This window comes from Lates calcarifer, linkage group LG13 (assembly GCF_001640805.2).
Source record: "Lates calcarifer isolate ASB-BC8 linkage group LG13, TLL_Latcal_v3, whole genome shotgun sequence".
Taxonomy (NCBI): Eukaryota; Metazoa; Chordata; class Actinopteri; family Centropomidae; genus Lates; species Lates calcarifer.
In genome coordinates this window covers 17,190,318-17,209,641 of record NC_066845.1, presented here as the reverse complement: position 1 = coordinate 17,209,641, position 19,324 = coordinate 17,190,318, and the positions used below count along the sequence as shown (strand labels likewise).

Here is a 19,324-nt window from a genome sequence, read left to right as displayed (position 1 = left end):
AATGTACAGAGTCTATTTTTCTATTTTTTTTTTGGTCATCTTGTCAACAGTTGACTGTTGTTGTATTATTTTTGTCCTTCCAATATTTGGTCTCCATCTGATCAAATGTTTTCCAGATTGATTTTACCACTGTTTATAACTGCATGAGCTGCCAGATAGATTTCCTCAGGCAGCCAGTCATGATGCTCTTTTTATAAAATTGAGGCTTCCATATTGCTCAGGTTTTACAATCTCATTCATCTTGTGCTGAGGTTTCAATTTGCATATATCATTTCCTGACACCAAGAGTAGAGATTTTTCCACTCGCAAAAACACTGTTGGAATAATCCATCACTTGATTTATTTTGCAGTCTAATATATGTTGCAGTGGAGCGCGCAGGGAGATTTGACGGGGGAAGGCTTCCCTGGCTTTTTGGTTTGGGTTTCAGAAATGCCCTTTTCAAATAGAAAATCATAACTTTTTTTTTTTTTGCCCCAACACATTGTCTGTATTTGTCATCTGGCTGAAGAAATGGCCTACCATAATTCCATAATGCCAGTGACAGAGCCTAGTGCAGCTGAATAGCAAACACGTACACACACACTCTTGATACACTGCATACATGCCATTATTCCACCTCAGTTAGTTCAAGTTTTTGACTGCTCGACCTGACACTCAATTAGTTGATCAGCAGGAATCTATTTTAATGAACTGCTTGAGTCATTTTTTAAGCAAAAATTACAAACATTACTAATTTTCATTTTGTTCCAGTGTAATCAGGTTATATTTACGTTTTGCAGAGTTGGTTGTACAAATCAAGCAACTGTATGATCACCTTTAGGCTTTAGGAAATTGTGAGGGATTTTTCACCATGGTCTGACATTGTACAGACCAAACGATTAATTGGCTAGTTGAGAAATTCAAATGCAGATTAATTAATGATAAAAATTATGCTAGTTGCAGCCATAGTCACAACCACACACTACACTGACAGGAATATAATCGCAACACAGAAGACTATATCACTCATCAGTCACAGTCAATAAAGGCAATGCTGAAAGTGATATTACCTTTTTTATTATGTATATTACCTATTTTATTTGTTGCTGATGGTATATAAATCTTGATTACTGACTACTGACTCTTAATTTTCTAATTATTTGCCCAGTGTGTTTTTATTTTCTGGCATTCAGTGTCAAAGCTTCTAAGCAGTGAATGTCACACACAGATGCACACTTCACTTTTTAACTATTCAACATGAATTAAAAATAACTTTCACACAGTACTTGCTAATTAGAGCGACATGATCACAGGCACACAATAAGTGATATTGTTTGTAGGACTGTGTTAGTGCTCTTGTGACATCAGTCAGTGTGAAAGACTGAAACCTTCCTGGAGGTCACAGACAGCTTGGTTTTGCTATTGCCGAGAGATTCCAGTACATTAGCAGTGTGCCGTCTCCTCTCATAAGGAGAAAGCTGTGCAGCAGGAGGGCCACAGGCCAGAGGAAGAAATGACAAACGAAAACAAAGTGAGCTTCATTTACAGAATTAACTGTCAATCTAAGCTACAAACAGACTTCAATAAAGGATACTGGCTGCAGCAATTACCAAGACATGAAATAGTCCATGACCTTGAGCTTTTACAAGCATTCGTGTTACATAAATCCTGCAATTGCCAAGACACTTAACCTTCTTTCAAATAATTGCAGAAGGAGACCATCTTACGGTGCCATTACTGGCCATCTTATGATGAGGAGTTTGTGAGTAATAAGGAGTACAGTGTGTGCTGCAGATACAAAGGGCTCTAACTGGGAATAGTGTAGTGCAGCAGGTTGCTGGAAAAAAGCGAATGTACCAGCCAATACCAGCATGGCTTGTGCGTTACACCTGATAAGAGGGGAAACTGGCAGACCAGAGGACAATACAACTGATTAGTTTGGGACAGCAGAGCTCCAGTGGTGCCATTCATCCTGCTTACACCCCATCTAAGATTGTTTCCATGCCAACCTCCTGCCAACTTTAACATGGTGCAGGAGATTTGACTGGCAAAGTATGGCAAAAAAACAGCTGTAACTGTAACTGCACACTTGACTTGATTGTGTTTGACATATAAGAGCAGCCATTCTATGTACAGAGATCTGTAAATTTTACAGGAGTGAAGAAGAATCTGAAGAGTATAGAATGAGTGTCAAAATTCAAAACTGGCAAGTTCATGAAGGAATGGGAGCAGTGTGAAATGATGTTATACACACCCCCTGCTCTGTGATCCATAAGTTGAATTGATGGTTGTAAAGTGACTGAGGCGCAGTCCTGGCAGGTGCAATTTTGCTGTAGCTGTTCAGTGATTGTGAAGTGAGCAATCAATTTTTCCCCTGCACCAAAATCCTGTAACACAACAACTTCCAGTGCTGCTGTTTGTTAAAGCCTGCCAACCGTCTTAAGATGGCAGCCACTGGGTGATACATAATTCTCCTGAAATGATAAACAGTGGGGGGTCATTTACACTGCCACAGGATTTGGGCAGCTCTGCCGTGGTGTATTTTGTTGTGATTATGAATCATTTTGTGAGAAATTGCAAAGGCACTCCACAGTGCGATCATTTGAAACAATGTAGTTCAGTAATCAGGATAATTGAAATTACATGGTAAAATAGTGACTTTTATTGTTTGACTATAATGACAACTCAGCTGAAGTGGTGTGTCTTTCTCCCTTTCTCAGAGGTCAGTGTGATCCTTGGAAAAGGCTCAGAGCTCACCTCACTGGGGACTTAGAGAAAATAAACCAATGTTGCTGAAATATTTAAGCCTCACAACAGTATGTGCTGCCCTACAAGATAGCAAGGATGATCAGTCAGTATTAAAGAGGAAAATGTGAAGTAAAATCACCCAAGGTCACAAGTTTTGTCCTGTTGTTCGTTATGCTTGTTTGTTACTGTTGATTTGAAGATTGTAAAAGGCTGGACAAAACCTTAAAGCTTCCTGCAGAGAAAGATGGAGGGTGGATCATCATCTTTTTCTCACATGGCCCACTCATGGCAGGAAATTGGCATTTCCCAGTGGAAAGTATTACACAAGGCAGCAAGCAGAGACTTGATAGCACCAAATAGCTCAGCTGGACAGTGCTTTGACAGCTGGCCTCAAAGGAAAGGGTTGGTCTGCGACATGCACAGTTTGCCCACACTGCTAATGAAATATCAGAGGTGATAGAGATAGCTTTATGTCTATATTTTTGCATTGACATGAAATGATTAATTTACATTATGCTTGTCTATGCATGATCTGTGAGATTTCATTAGTGTTCTAGGAACATAGCCATGTACAGTAACCCTGGTAACTGCAGTCCTTGCAATGAGGCCAAGTAGAATGGCACTGATGGTGGATCAAATTTTAATTGGGATAAAGCTACGGTGGCCAAGAACCTGAGTGGGTGGTTGGTCATATCTGCCATGTGTCAGTGGATCTGGATTCATTTTGAACAGAGCTTCTGAGTATCAATAGCAATTTGCTGTCCTCCCTGTGAATTTAGTTTTCACTTCTTGGTATGAAGATGAGGCGTGTGACATCCATTGGCTTATTCGCCGTGCTAACAGTAAGACAGTAAGTAAGACAGGAGAAAGAATTGTCTGTGCTGCACACAGATGTGACTGGAGCTGAGCAGAATGCTTACGTGGTTTTAGAAAGCAGGAAGGACATGCTGAACATTTATATGAATCAAAGGAGGGTCAGCAGGTCTAATGCACACTGGATTGATTCTACCTTTTGGTCTGCTAATGCAATTGTGTTTTAATAAACCCCAATCTCAGGCTCCTCTCTGGTCTTTTTCTCTCTCTCCCACTCTTTCTCTTTTCCCTACTTCAAATCAGTTTATTCCTCCATACTAAATGTATTTCTTGAAGGAGCACGCACTCAAATTTAAATCAGTTTATTTTTTAGCTTTGTTTCATTTCATGCTTGGCAGACTTTATGGTCCAAACCTACAACACTGAGTTTTCATTTTGGCCATGACTGTGGAAATTGGTGTTGATGCTGAGTTTAATGGAGTACTGTGACATTTTGGAAGCATAACCTGATAGTCAGGTGAGAATGTTGATACCATGTTCATCTCTATGTAAATAAAGCTACAACTCTGAGATGTTTAGCTCAGCTAAGTCCAAACATTGAAAACATGGGGAAATAAGCCTGGCTCTAGCCAAAGGTAACAAAATTGGCCTTCTAGCATCTCTAAAGCTTTTTAAATCAATTAACACATTTTTATCTTGTTTGCTTAGTACAAAAACTGTGCTAGTTACATTACGGTTTTCCCCATTGCCAGCCTTTTGGCTAAGCTAAGCTAACTGACTTTTGGCAGTAACTTCATATTTGCCTTGTAGACATGAGAGTGTGAAAAAGTCTCATCAAACTCCAAAGCAAATAAGGATATTTCCAAAATGTTTAACTATTCCTTACACTACAGTCATAAAATATATCATTTAAATCTGCAATAATTGTGTTTTGGCCACTTGGGGGCAGCAGGCTCGAGCAAGCCACACAACTCTGACAGTCACCTAGCTATGCATCGAGCAGATATGGAGTAACATCAGCACTCGTTTGGAGTTGTGTTTACCATCTGATGAATGTACAGTTAGTCTTCTATTAGCCCCCCAAATTATTGGAGGAAATATTTAGCTCTTTAGCTCCACTATGCTCACTCAGTAATTGCTAACTTTATTAATCAGCTGAGAGGTGGGCTGTAAGAGCAAAACAATGAGCTGAAAGACACTAAAAAGCTCTATAGAGCTGATTAATACTTGTGGCATCTTCAGTGATCCACTGTATACTGTATATGAGATGCATCTTTGCTTTAATCCTCATCAGTATGTGCTATTCCCAAAAGTCACATTATAACAGAGGAGCATCAGGGTGAGCTTCAGTGTCAGATGCGATCTGTGTAACTGATGGGGGTTGTTTGTCATCTACATTTACCTGGGGCATTGTGGCATTTGTTCTTAGCCAGGGTTATTTAAAGCCTCGGGGATTTATAGGGCTGTGTTGCAGTGATGGTGTCAAGGATCACTTCAACTTGGTTCATGTTCAACTTGGTTCATTCAAGGGGCTGTAATACTGTAGGGGAGCGAGGAGCATCCTTTGCTCAATGAGTTGCTTTGTGACCACAACGTGTATGGATTTAGGGCTGTAATGAGAGAGGAGTTGAAAGAAAAATTGAGCCACGTGATCAATATGGTTTCCACGTGTCAGTGTTTGATTTTCATTGACACAAAAAGTTGAAAAGATGGATTAGACTTCAGCCATATTCAGATACTGTATTGTTTGCTATCAGCTTTTCCAGCCATCAGATTCCTGGAGTAATTTTATCACGTGTGTGAGGTGATCATGGGTGAAAACTGACAGATCAAACTTCTACTTAAATGAAGAGTAATGATATGATATATTTTTGATGTTCCTTTAATGCATTATTTCCTGCATTTCTTTCTTTTTGCTTGTTTCTTGTTTCTTTTCCCTCTTTCATTCTTTGTAACATGAAAGAATCATCAAACATCATCACAACATTGTTAATATCAAACAGAATACATATCACAGACAACACAAATACAAAATCATAAATCAAAATGTATATGTACACACATGCTGATACAACACTGCAATTTTAAAGATGGTCAGCATCACCTGTTCCCAAAATGGGTGAAGCTGCAACAGAAGGACAAAGTGAGCAGCTTTTGATTGATTAGTGCATTAATTATGTTGTTCACTGCCTTACACAATCTGCAGATACATGTATGCATAAGGTTCCTTATCATTGCCTGACATATGGGTATATTCATGCTAACTAATATATGACCAGCACTATAAAGTGTTGGCACAGAATAACATCCTCATGGCATTATGGTTTACAGCTGTTAATCTTTTCATACTGATCTTTTTACACCTACACCATCTGCTAGCTGGAAACAGGAGGATATAGACACACCTTGACCTCATGTTACACTAACAAGTACAAACACATACAACTGTGATACCCTCTGTTATCATTTATAACACTGTCTCTATCAATATATACTGTATATCATCATTATCTATATTTAAGGTATCTCTATTATCCATTACTTTATCTGGATGATATTTGAGCTTGCATAATATTTGACTATATGAACTCAGGAGAACTTTCTATCCTACTTAAGTGTCTTTGGTCTTATATGCCATATTTATCAATGCTATTATTGTAAGACATATTTGTTGTTGTTGTTGTTTTTATTCTTTTTTTCATTTAACCTTGTTACAGGTTCAGACATTTCCCATTATAACTCACTACATGATCCCCTTAATGAACAAAAAACCTGCTCACCATCAGTGTTAGATGTTAAAGACGTTTTATTCAAAGTTATGACTTTTTTCCATTATTTAATATAAATATGAAAACTGTATCAAATCATCCCTCATAGTATTTTTGTGTCTTGTAATGAAGACTATATTTAATTCTGGGCTTAATGTTTCTTAAGCTCAAACAAGGACCTATGACTAACTTTTCTGGCCTGAATACACAGAAAGAAAGAAGAAAGTCCCCTCTAACAGCAGCATGAAGTGTTGTAATGTCTAGTTTCTTTTTACATTAATAAAGATCGTGTTGCCATCATAAGATACCACACTTCACACTATGTTCATATGCACAACATACGGTGGTTATGGTGGAGTTTTACATTTTACTGTACATCTTTCTATCTGTCTTTCTTTAACGTCCTCTGAAACACTACTGAACTGTGAAGTAACAGAGAGCCATCATTTCTTTCTTTTGGCTGGCTGGTGTTAAAATCAATTTTGAAGCCCCACTGCACCGCAGAGGATATTAAAGGTCTGTTAAAGTGAGAGTTTTTGTCAAGACAAATAAATCACAAAAAGAGAGAGAAAAAAAAAAACAGGCTTTGCACTTAAAAATACACACGAGCGCTGTGTGTGTTTCCCAAATACTATTAAACATGGATATGGGGAGCTACAGCAAGGGAACAATTCATTGTTAATGGGGCAGAATACTTTATTGATTTACACTGGCAGTGACACATAAAACTATTAACATTGTTCCCACAAGAACCAGTTGTACAAATGCCTTATGTAACATGAATCTCTTTCTGAATCCAAATATGGCCATATTTGAATCAGGTTACATTATGTATTGTGTAAATGGACACAGAATGGGAGTCTAAACAGTTGATAGAGTGCACTGAATAAAATAAATCATCAAAGAGTAACCAAATATTTCATGTCACAGCAAGATAATGTTTCAAAAATGTTTGGAACATGTTATCTGTTCCTGTTCTACCTTATCACCTAAGACGGAACAAAATGAATCTGTCTTCTGTTAGTTCATGTTTGTGGTCTTTGACAGAAATGTCAATGTTCCCTTTTTCCATGAGAGGTATTCTTCCTTTCCAGATTGCACCAGCTTTTCTGGCCACACTTCATTGTGCTGAACTTCCTCAAGCCCATCAACCTGTCACTTATCAGTCACATTAAAGTGGTGGACACAGTGTCAAGAAAACGATTTCATGTCACCACACGGTGCTCAGTTGTCCAGACATTTAAGATTTACGTTCAGAAATGTTTTTCCTCTCTCTCCTTCTGTCAAAACAGCACCAAAGAGAAATCACAGTGTGAGTGACAGCAGTGGAGACTGTACAAGGGGAGAGGTACAACAGTCATTCCAAGTCACAATATATTGAATAGTTGCACATGAGGGACAACAAAATTCAAGGACCCATGGTACAGTTTATCCAATGTTTGCATTCCTGCTTTTCTCTGAGAAATGTGTGCATAGATTAATTGTCTTGAGTGACTTGACACCCGTGTCTCTGTGTCAAGTAAACACCCACAGAGCTGTTGTTGTTGGTGGCAAGTCATTTCACCGTTTCTGCCTCTCAGACAAACAGCTATTACTGTTCTCTCAAACAGCCTCCACTCAAAGCAAGAGTGTGTGGGGACAGTGTGAAGAAGCAGTTAACAATCTGTTGCACAAGCAAGAGAGGTGCAAAAAATAGGTTTAAAATAGTTCGAGGTGTTATCTGCGGAGGGATCAGGATGGAGATTTTAATCGTGATGATGTTCCAGTCGATTTGGACATGATGGAAAATTATGCAAAGGTGCAGATATACAGCGAATGCAGAGAACATGGGACCTGGGTGGTTAGTTTTGGTGTACGAACTGCAGGAGATCTGAGACATTTGAGACAATGTTAATCATCTTTATAACAGATAGAATAGAATATCAATGAGTAAACATTATTATTATTATTATTATTATTATTATTATTAAATGCTGGTAGCAAAAAATGATTTTGTTTTTTTTTATGATTTATGCATCATTGTGTTTTGGGTGAGAAAATAGATTTCAGTGAAATAGGAACACAAGATGAAGTCCTCTATAACTGACATTCTGTCTTCATCAACAAACACAGTATTCATAAGAGCTTCACAGATTCTTCACAGACTCTCACAGGATGTGGAAACTTTAAAAAAAAGAAAAATCTGTGTCTGAATTTCACTGAGCAGCACTGTCTCTGTTTATCCACAGCTAATTACATCCACAGTGTTCTCTGTAGTATTGACTTAAAATGTTCTCTGTGTGGACAGAAGAACACAGTAGGCTATACAATATCTCACAGGCTTGACACTGTAGCTACAACGGACGCAGAAAGTCCTATAGGAATTTTCAGCATTGCACTACAGTTATATCATTATTTAGGTTATATTACAGTGATGTTATGGATATTCCACATATGGGTTGTGTGAAGCTTGCCTCATCGCTCAGCACGTCCCTCTGCAAGCGACTAAATCAAGTATATGTCGCTGCCTCACACATATCTAGGCTTCAGGTGGGTGAAACAGACCATGTGTGCACATTTCAAATAAAGCCGTTCCCCCATCGACCCCCTTCTGTGCGCGTGCCTTCGCGCGCATGCACGTGGCGCCCGTGCGTGCGAGCCACGGAGAATTTATTATGTAACATGTTCCCAGTCACATCCCTACCAGAGTCTGAGGCGTAAGGTCGCTTTAAGAGATAGCTCCTATCAGTGATCGTGGCAGGACACCACCTACCTTCTCCTCCACCACAAACTCTGTTGTGTCTCACCTGATGCAGAGCGGAGCTCCAAGTCTCAGGGGAAGGACCATTCCGGTAAGAGACGATGGCTAATTTGCTGATTAAAATATGGCATTTTATATTGTAACTCTTTGTATAGGGGTGGTGGGTTACCTGAAAGTAAGAAATGAGATTTTCTTAAATGGTGGGTAAGTGTTTTTTTCACTACCCAAGCTCTAATGACTCTAATATTTCAGTCTAAGATTTCTTTATAGGTTTTCAAGGTGCGTATAGTGAGTTTTAATAATATCACTGCGCGCGCTGGTATTTTGAATTCGCGATTGCGATGGGATTTAGAGTCTCCTTCTCACTTGCCACCCTCCATATGAGATGCTAAAAGTGTTTTAAGGTGGGATGGTCTCCCCTCCGGACAGGACAGCAGGGAAAACACACTGGAGTCCCTTCTCCTCCTCCTCCACCTGTCCGGAGCTGAGAAAGTCCACCACCTACCTCAATGCGAGCAGAGCAGAGCAGACACACACACACACACACACACACAGCTGCAGACACAGAGTGAATCCAGGATAGCTGCACAGACCCACACGCTTACACTAGCCACTCTCACCACTTTGCATCCCTTCATGTGTTTTTCATCCGTCGGTGCGTGATGTCTATAACTATTTTTTGCATGAGCGAATCCGGACTTCAGGCATATCCCCATGAGGTATAATTTCTTTGTCTGGTTTTTCTGCAGGGACTTCACAGTTCCTCTCACATGGTGTATTTTTAATGTTTCTCAAGGCTGTTACTTTATATGTAATCTGCAGATGATCAGTGTAATTTATAAGCAGTCACATATTAAGTATTAATAATGTCCTTGTTAAATTTCCTCATTGCATTGCTTGGGCTATCCTTGTCTACCAGCAGACACAACACAAAGCAATGCATCACTCTGAGTGTCCACTTTCTGCCATAAATAATCAGCATCAAGGCTGCAGCATGGGCATGATATGCAGGGCCACATATCCAGAAATTCAGCCAGTTTTAGTGAAGTTGACACCCAGGAGGGGATTAATTATCCAGACGTCTAAACAGAGAAGACTGTGTACCACAAAGGAATTCAAGTGGTATTACCATACTTAGCTCCATCCACAAGTGTTCACTTGTGTTATGAATACTCTGGCTTTGTTTATAATTACCTCAGATGAAACAGCACATTTTAATGATATTACTGCTCATAATGGAGACAGCCACGAGCAATTAACGTCCTGCCTGTCAGCATTTATCGTTGTTAAGAAGTCGTCAATTAAAAATGATAAATTCTCTAAATCCTGCAAATTTCATTCTGTTAGCATAGCTGTGTTGCAAAACTAATTTCTGGGCAATTGAGCCGTGGGCAAAACATCTCAGTTAATCAGTACTGTTTTCACTGCTGCGCGTTCACACACAGACACACACACACAAATATTCATGCATGCACACATCCACACACACACTGTCCAGACGTTTTTGGTGTTGGTGTAATGAAATAGTGTTCCTGTTTTCCAGTAAATTAGTTTGTTAGAAATTGTGAGGACCACATGTGATTTAGTATCTGGGGAAGTTACGGCGAATGCTCAGCAACAATGAGAGGTGTCTGTTCCTTTATAGACAGAAACAAAATAAATTCCTGCTGTCAAAAAGGGGAGAAAACATTACCAGGGAATGATTGTCTCTGAAGGAGCAGTCATTATCACCATTATTGTGATGGAAATTTAAATCAGCATGCCATTATAGTGATGCTACAAAGTCTGGATCTGTGCTGTTTTCTTGATGATATGCCATCAGTGCGTCATTTATTCTTATAGCTTCCACTTGAGGAGATAGAGAATCTGTGTTCTGCCTACAGCCTCATGATATTCACATAGCCACATTAATTATTCCTTTCATGAATCTGTGTTTTTGTAATATTGAAACCACTGCTAGTGTGTACAAAAGGTGAAATTGGACCTCTAATTACATCTCAGCACCAAAAAAGACACTTGCCGAATTACATCCAGGAGAGCTGTGAATTTAAAATCCTATCCTGCAGCAAGAGAATAAGTTTCTGCCATTTAAAAGAAGTTACAGTCTAATGATGAAATGAGCTTTTTCAGCAAGTGAGGGTCAGTTTTTTTTCATGTTGCAGCTTTCATGGGAGCTACACTTTAATTTGAGTGATAAACAAACCCCTTAAATATCTCACGAGTAACTTAAAAATGAAACTTTTTGTGATTGGAAATTTGTTCAAGGTTTATAATTTCTTTTCCTGTTTTTCTACAGGCATAAAATGAGGACTGCCGAAGATTAAGGAGGAGGGAAGGCTGTAAAAAATGCAAATATTATTCATGAAGTAATTACAGCAGGTGTGACACAACAAATTAATTTAATTAGTTCCGAGCCTTTGACGTGAACCGGGGAAAACCATCATGGAGCTGCAGCACAACACCAATCACAACCAGGCCTCGTGGAAAGAGATACCATGGGATTTCACAGAGGACTGCTCACTCTCCGTGAGTGGCACCACTTTCCTCATTGTTGCTTACAGTACAGTTATGGCAGTGGGTCTCATCGGGAACTCGTGCCTGGTGTTTGTCATCACTCGGCATAAGGAGATGCGCAACGTCACCAACATCTTCATTGTCAACCTGTCTTGCTCCGACATTCTCATGTGCATTGTCTGCCTGCCCGTCACCATTATCTACACTCTGATGGACCACTGGATACTAGGAGACACACTCTGTAAGCTCACGCCCTTCATTCAGTGTATATCAGTCACTGTTTCCATCTTTTCCCTCGTCCTTATCGCCATGGAGCGCTACCAGCTCATTGTCCACCCGACTGGGTGGAAGCCCATGGTGGGCCAGTCCTACCTGGCCGTGGCTGTCACCTGGATCGTAGCCTGCCTAATCTCAGTGCCTTTCCTGTCATACAGCGTACTTGCCTTGCCTTTCCAGAACCTGAGCATCCCCCTCCCAGTGAGCGATCACCTCGTTTGCATGGAGCGGTGGCCAACGCTCGAAGAACGGCGAGCTTACACCACCTCCCTGCTCGTCTTCCAGTACTTCCTTCCTCTCATCCTCATCATGGTCTGCTACCTGCACATCTACCTGCGTCTAAGAAAGAGGAAGGACATGGTGGAGCGAGGCAGGAACACCACTCAAAAGAAAAACAAGGGATCCACAAGGATCAATGCCATGTTAATCACCATAGTGGTGGCATTCACCCTGTCCTGGCTCCCCCTCAACGTATTCAACGCTGTGTTCGACTGGAACCACGAGGCCATCCCGTCCTGCAGCCATGACATCATCTTCTCATTCTGCCACCTCACGGCCATGGCCTCCACCTGCATCAACCCCATCATCTACGGTTTCCTCAACAGCAATTTCCAGAAACAGCTCAAGTCCACCCTGTTGCGCTGTCGCTGCTGGGGGGTGGCAGAGAGGTACGAGAGTGTCCCGCTCTCCACTGTCAGCACAGAGGTCACAAAGGGGTCAATCTTGAGCAATGGATCTATCAGCATCAATACTTAGATCCAAGCCCTTTCAGTAAAAGACAAAGAAACGACTGGGGCCTCATGGCCCTCATTGTGTCATCCTTAAGAGCTTTTCTTGCTTCATTGCGTGCAAAAGCAAGGTTGACATTTACAAAGTTACAAACCTCACAATAGCAGTCCAGAGGGAGCAGACTGAAGACACTTAACCAGCATGGCGCGGCGCCCTGGATTCAGAACAAGTTCACATGTAAGAGGGAGTAGATAACAAAATGATGGTGCAAAGGTTGGACAAGTTTAAGTATTGTTGGGCGACTGAAGACACTTTACATGAGCACTTTTGCAACTGTAGTCTGTATTATCCATACCCCATGTACTGTGGGTAGATCTGAATGAAGAGAAAGCATTTAATCTGGTATACAAATGTCATATTTTCTCTATCTATTACTGGGATGTATTCAGAAGTCATGTTTAAATGAATATCAGTTGTTTTGGATTTGCTTTTCTCACTTTTACCTGCTGTACATGTGAACAATAGAATCACTGGGGAGGATTGAAAGGACAACAGGGTTTGGGCTGTTCTTTTCACTTTTGCTGTTTTATGTTAATAGTATTGATGAAGATATTAAGGGATTGTGAACTGTGATGTGTTAGTGATTATCAACAGTGTAGCGTATTACACAAAACTGGAGAGAACATTAGTGCATTAAATCTGTCTCCAGGCGCTCATTCAGCTGGTTTACTAGCATTGTCTTAATGCTTTTCTTATTACCTAAAATTACCACAAACGATGTAATGATCCTTTACAGAGAACCTTGGCACGAGCTATATATATTTCTGATGTCTGCCGAGGTCTGAGTTCCTCCTATACTGTGTGTGGGATGATTTTTCTCATAAAATATTCCATACAACAGCCATATATCAAGTGCCATAAAACAGAATAAAAAATGGCAGTAAAGGACTTTGTCAAAGCAGGGTTCTTCTGCTGTAAATAACATTACTAAATACATGTGTTGCCTGTAAAAGATGTGACACAGTTATAGTTTATGGTGTGGTCTGCAATAAAGAGCACTGTGTAGCATAGCGGATATCTCCTAGGAAACCTGTTGTCAGTCACTTCTTTTTGTGGTATTGAACTGAATTAAAACATTTAATATTACCTTTAATAATAATGTCTATGTTGTAATATTTGGTTTTGATGAGTCACAACCTTGACTATTTATTCTTTGATTTTTGTTCTGCCTTTTTTCTGTTTGTTTGTTGTTGTCATGTCTACCTTGCTTTCTGAGTGTGAAACCAGAATAGATTTTTTTTGTGGTCACTTTGTAGGTCAGTTCATCCCCATCATTCTCAGCTTTACCTGATAATTGATTGGTCCTAAGGTCTCCCATTAAAAGGTAAAATGGTCCACTGAGACCAGACTGCACCTTGTCCAAAATAGGAAACAGTGAGGAGTGTGGTGTGATCCCCTTTTGATTATAGCACTGCTACACACGACAATGCTTGCACGACATGCTGCTGTTTTAGTATGGGCTGTATACATCCAAAATTTAAAAAAATGTTTGTTTCTGTCTGAGGTCAAATTCAGTGTGCTGCCTGTGTGTGCATTATTCAGGGGGAAGTCTGAGATCATAACACATTTTAGATGTGCTTGTAGTGTTGAATAAATCAGTGTTGTGTGTGGGGCCTTAGATGTTAAGCAGCATGGGGAGGAAAAAAATTGTCAGAGAGATCAATGGGAGCTGTGCTAAATATTCATGCTGAAGGAATCTGTCTGAAATGAGCATATCACCTAATCGAGAAAGAGAAGGTAAGGTTTTTGATGTCAGGAGCCTTTTCGTTTTGATGATATGACAGAAGGTCAAGTGTAAGATGTTTTTACACCTTACAGGAAGCCAAACCTCTTTACGACTGACAGTGTCTCACATAACCTGCCAAACTGTTTTCTAAGGGCAAGAGAACTCTCAGAGGTCCTTGTCAGCATAATTGACCGTGTGCTTCAACCCCCTCTCCTCCTGCACCTCCTTCCTCTCACCTGTCTTTCCTTTGAAAAAACCACTGAATTAAATCACAGTCCTCATTTTGTTTGGAATAAAGGACCCGAAATGCCGGAGGTGCTGATGGACTCCAGCGACACTTGACAATGAGTGGAACTTAAATGATGCCGTTGTACAGTGTTACCCAAGTAACTGTTAAGGGGCTATGGGCACATTAATGTGCTATGAAATGGAGCTCAGCTGGAGACGAACACTTAATGACTCCACGGGGCCAGACTCTCCTTGTCAGTGGAGCAGTTCCAGAAAGATTAGCATCTTGGCTCGCCACATTTTAATTTAGAGAGACACTCATATAAGCAATCTTTGCAGATCACAGGAACAACATGAACTACATAGTTGGCCAGAGATTTCCTCAAGCTGTTGTTTTGAGTGTTTTAAATTCTCTTCAGTCACATATTTTGCCTTTAAGAGTGTGGCATAATTCATCCTGAATTGCCTAGCTCACATTTTAAGAGCAATGCTAACAGCTCTTAATGCTTTCTGTTGCTTTGTAGAAGAAAGTTCTTCCCCTGATGTGTGGATCCTTCTCCCTAGCCGACGCTAACAACGCAAACATCGGAAGGCTACAGAAGACATATACAGTATTCACCACAAACAGGATGCACATTATAATGTCAATCTGTAGGGTCCATACTGAGCCTTAGGAATTGTGAGAAGTTATATAACGTGTCACAATACAGATCTGCTATAGAAAAATGATTTCTCAGGAACAAATCTTTTATGTGGTGATGTCGAATAAAGTCATTGACCTTGTACAGCTTTGATCCCTTGTGAGAGGGAACTAATCTTTTTGTTCTGGCATATAGAAAGGTCAAAGCGAGACTGACTCCAGGATCCTCGTCACGTTATACATACTAACATCTTTAGGACACACTGAAACAGGCAGGTAGCTCATGTTAGGTTTAAGCACATAGATCAGTTCTGTCTGTCTGTTTTCCTTGCTCTCTTATCTTTCTACTGAATCGCCCTAATGGTTCCGCCTTGCATCAGGCGCTTCCTGATTCATCAGATCTGTCAGGGATTGTTTATTTCAAGGAGTATTTCCTGGTTTTACCTATTTATTAGTTTGGATATCATAACAGCATGAATGTTGCATTAGCCTGTTTATGTCCCTGCATGTCTCTGCTTTTAAAATCTAGAGACACAGTTGTATATATACTGGAAGATATTTCTGGGCCTCAATTTCCTCTGTCTCTTCTGTAGTATTAATAACACACACACACACACACACACACACACACATACACGCACACACACAGAAACACACATACAGTTTTGTCTTGCATAACACAAGCAGACTTGACAACCGGGAATAGCAACCCCCAGATTGGTGTCAGCCAGTTTTTCCTCAGGATTGGTTTTGTCGTTGCATGCATGTGCAGTGTTCAAAAAGAAAATATGACTGGATGGATGGATGGATGGATGGATAGATAGATAGATAGATAGATAGATAGATAGATAGATAGATAGATAGATAAATAGATAGATAGATAGACAGAAGTTCTTTCATCCCTATAATCTTGCCCTGACAATTTTGGGCCTGGCCTTTGCATCTGACCTTCCATTTTCTTTGATCGGAAGAAAAGAGGTTGACCACAGCATGCTTTAGTTGCCTGGTTACAGCTTTCTCAGGGGTTTCAATGGGTTTCCTTCAAACTGACACAGAGCACCAAGCTATTAAAGGCACTGTATTAAACACTGACAGAGGAGCTACAGCAGGCTGAAACAGTTTTAGTGGAACCAGCTAATTCCAGTCGTTATTTTACGTGAAAAAAGGGACAAAAAAGAGAGTGAGAACAAATTTATTGTTGGGATATATGATTATGACCCATAAAGTAACTTTCTTTTTGACTTGCATGGCCTTATCAAGGCGGTAAAATTGTAAGCAGCCAAAGAGGTTATTAAAGGAATAGTTCATTCTCAAAATGCACTTAATTGCTTTCCTACCTAGACTTCCCTGAATCTCAAATATGTAGCTTTTCAGAAGTAAACATATTCACCTTGTAGTTATACTTACATTGTCTGCCTCTGTCTAAAGATTACCTGTTAACTTTGGAAAGAGCAAGCTTTTCCTGAAGCGAAGCTAATTAGCTGTTACCGGTGGCTTCATTGTTCAGACACAACAAACGAAGTGCTGTTTGAAATCATCTTGTCAAATTGTATTATTTGATAATACAAGTTTTGCTTCTTTTTAAAAAAATTAAATAATATTTCTTCCTGCAAGTGATGTGTCTGATATGATGTCTCTGACTTTAAAATGGCAGGTAGATGGGCACTGAGAGTTATTGTTCATGGCAGTGTTGATCTTGAGTAAATATTTTATGTCCTGCTGTTCTACCTTTCATATATTTATCCCTTATCAAATCACTTCCAATAAAGGACAATACTTGACCCATATGGTATCACATCTATGTTCATTGAAAGTAGCTACAATCTCATCAACAAGATGAAACCCACGGAAGTGATCTTCTGTGTGTTTGCTGAACAACAGAGGACTGACAGACAGATTGAACTTCTTTGAAAAACACACTTTCCATTGAAGATAAGAGAGTGGCCACCCTATATGCCGGTCAGCAGGATATTACAGGTTGTTGTATCACTGTCAAATCTCCATGATGAATACACTTCGATTTGCTTTTCACTTGTTTAAATTCCATACTCAATTGGCAAACACACAAATGTGTGGCCTGCTCCATCCATCCACGAATAAGCACTTTTATAATCCAAAGGAGATTGTGAAGTGTGTGTGAATCAAGCCAAGCAAACAACGACCTATTACAACACAATAAATCGGCTTCAGACACATGTTCTCATGGTGAACAAACACAATAAAGTACAGTAAATTACAATAAATTACAGTGTTGGCAGGATCTGATCCAGGCCTATGAAAAATAGTGAGGATAAAATCTCAGCAGCAGTCAGAGCGATAGTCTAGATTGTTTTGGTTTGGATTTTATAACATATTAGATTATGAATTAGATAGGCACTAAAATACCACAATAATGAGAGAGCAGAAACCTCAAGGATACAGTTTCATGTTGGTTTCTAGTGCCCTCTGGTGGCTGGACACTGAGCTCCTGATCAATTACAGTGTGTGATGTTCAAGTCTATTTTTTTAAGTTTTGCTAAAGGAAAAAGAATTCAAAACTTTTTATGGTTTTATAAATGTCCATGAACATCACATCCCACTATGAACTAAGGTCCTTTATCTGTTGGCCCAAGAAGGCCAGGTTCAATTTTTTTATTTTTTTATGTTTTATTCTTTCACTGCTTCCTGTAAGTCTGTAAGTAACTTATACTCACACATATTGGGTGGTGTTGGACATCATTATTGGTAAAGGAAATATTTGGGCCCCTGTGACTAATCACATCACTAAATTGTCAGATGGTGATCTGGTTGAAGTGGAGCTGAATTTTATCTATTTAAATACTTCAAAGAAAAGCTGACAATCATATTGGATTGTTACAACAGAGTAAAACACGCTGCTTTTAGAATGTGCAGGATGTTTAGCATATGATGCTTTTGTGATCTACATGGTATCAAACACAGGTTGGCAGCATGGAAAGCTTCAGAGGAGAGGACTCTTTCTTCATGAGTTAGGCACTGGTAATAACTCCCATACATTTAAAAAATGTTGTCTGTGTTATCCATTGTGTTAGTTTTTTCTAGTTAAAATGCTATCTATGTCTCTGGCAAAGAAAATTAAAAACTTTTCTCTACATCACCCCAATTTTCTTTTTTTTTTTTTTGTTACAATAATATGAAGGAATTTTCCAAATGTTTATGATCTAAGTTTAAAACACTCAAAATGTGTATCTATGTAAATGGCTGATACTTCTTGATTGTATCTGTTTCACAGGTTATATCCCTGCCTTATTTGCTGCCATGCACCGTCACTTTTGTCATACCTTTAATACATATCTTAACTTATACAGTAATGCCATGCCCCCTTACCTTCACAACATTACATCACAGGTTATATGAAATGTTAGCTAGCTAGCGGTAACATTACCCAGAAATGTTAGAAAAGATAAAATGTGCAGCAGGACATTTTAAGATCCAAGATTGTATGTTGTATAATACACTGTTACCACAACTTAGAGTATTAATTAGGGCCCAAGCACTAGCGTGCAAAGGCCCTATTGTAATCGTAGGAATTATTAATTCTTGTTACACTAAAATTGCCTTTTTGAGGGCCTAAACATGCTCAAAAACTCACAAAACGTTGCACACACACCAGACCTGGCGAAAATTAACATCTGATAGGGGTCTCGTTTATTGATGCTGTAAGATGGCTCCACAGCGCCCCCTGGACATTTTCAAAACCCCCTTGTCATTGGCCTTAGTTTGTTAGAGGTGAACAAAATTTGGAAGCATTATGTAACATGCCGAGATGCACAAAAAGTATCTTGACATCATGGCCTCAAACCTACAGGAAGTCATCCATTTTCATTTTAATTTCACGATTTTTATCATTTTTGGCCATTTTTTTGGCAATTGTGGACATTGTATTTGATTAAACTCCTACAGATTTTATCATTTTGACCTCAAACTTGGTCAGGATACTCTTAAGGCCTTTGTGATCAAAAGTTTTTAAAAAGATTTTGCTAACGTCTAAGGGTGTGGCTGTGGCAGCACCTCAAATTTCCATGCTGCCATGAAACAGGAAGTTACGTTTAATTTGGTGTAACTCAGCCATATTTTGATCAAT

The 19,324-nt window shown here is 39.6% G+C and overlaps 1 protein-coding gene across 1 annotated transcript; it reads left to right on the top strand.

Annotated features, from left to right (window-relative positions):
• The first annotated feature begins 8,987 nt into the window (after positions 1–8,987).
• npy8br (neuropeptide Y receptor Y8b) lies at positions 8,988–13,718 on the top strand. The gene is made up of 2 exons (XM_018668289.2): positions 8,988–9,140; positions 11,346–13,718. Exon 2 carries the CDS (start codon positions 11,492–11,494, stop codon positions 12,593–12,595), a length of 1,104 nt encoding a protein of 367 aa, XP_018523805.1. The 5' UTR covers positions 8,988–9,140; positions 11,346–11,491; the 3' UTR covers positions 12,596–13,718.
• The last annotated feature ends 5,606 nt before the right edge of the window (positions 13,719–19,324 follow it).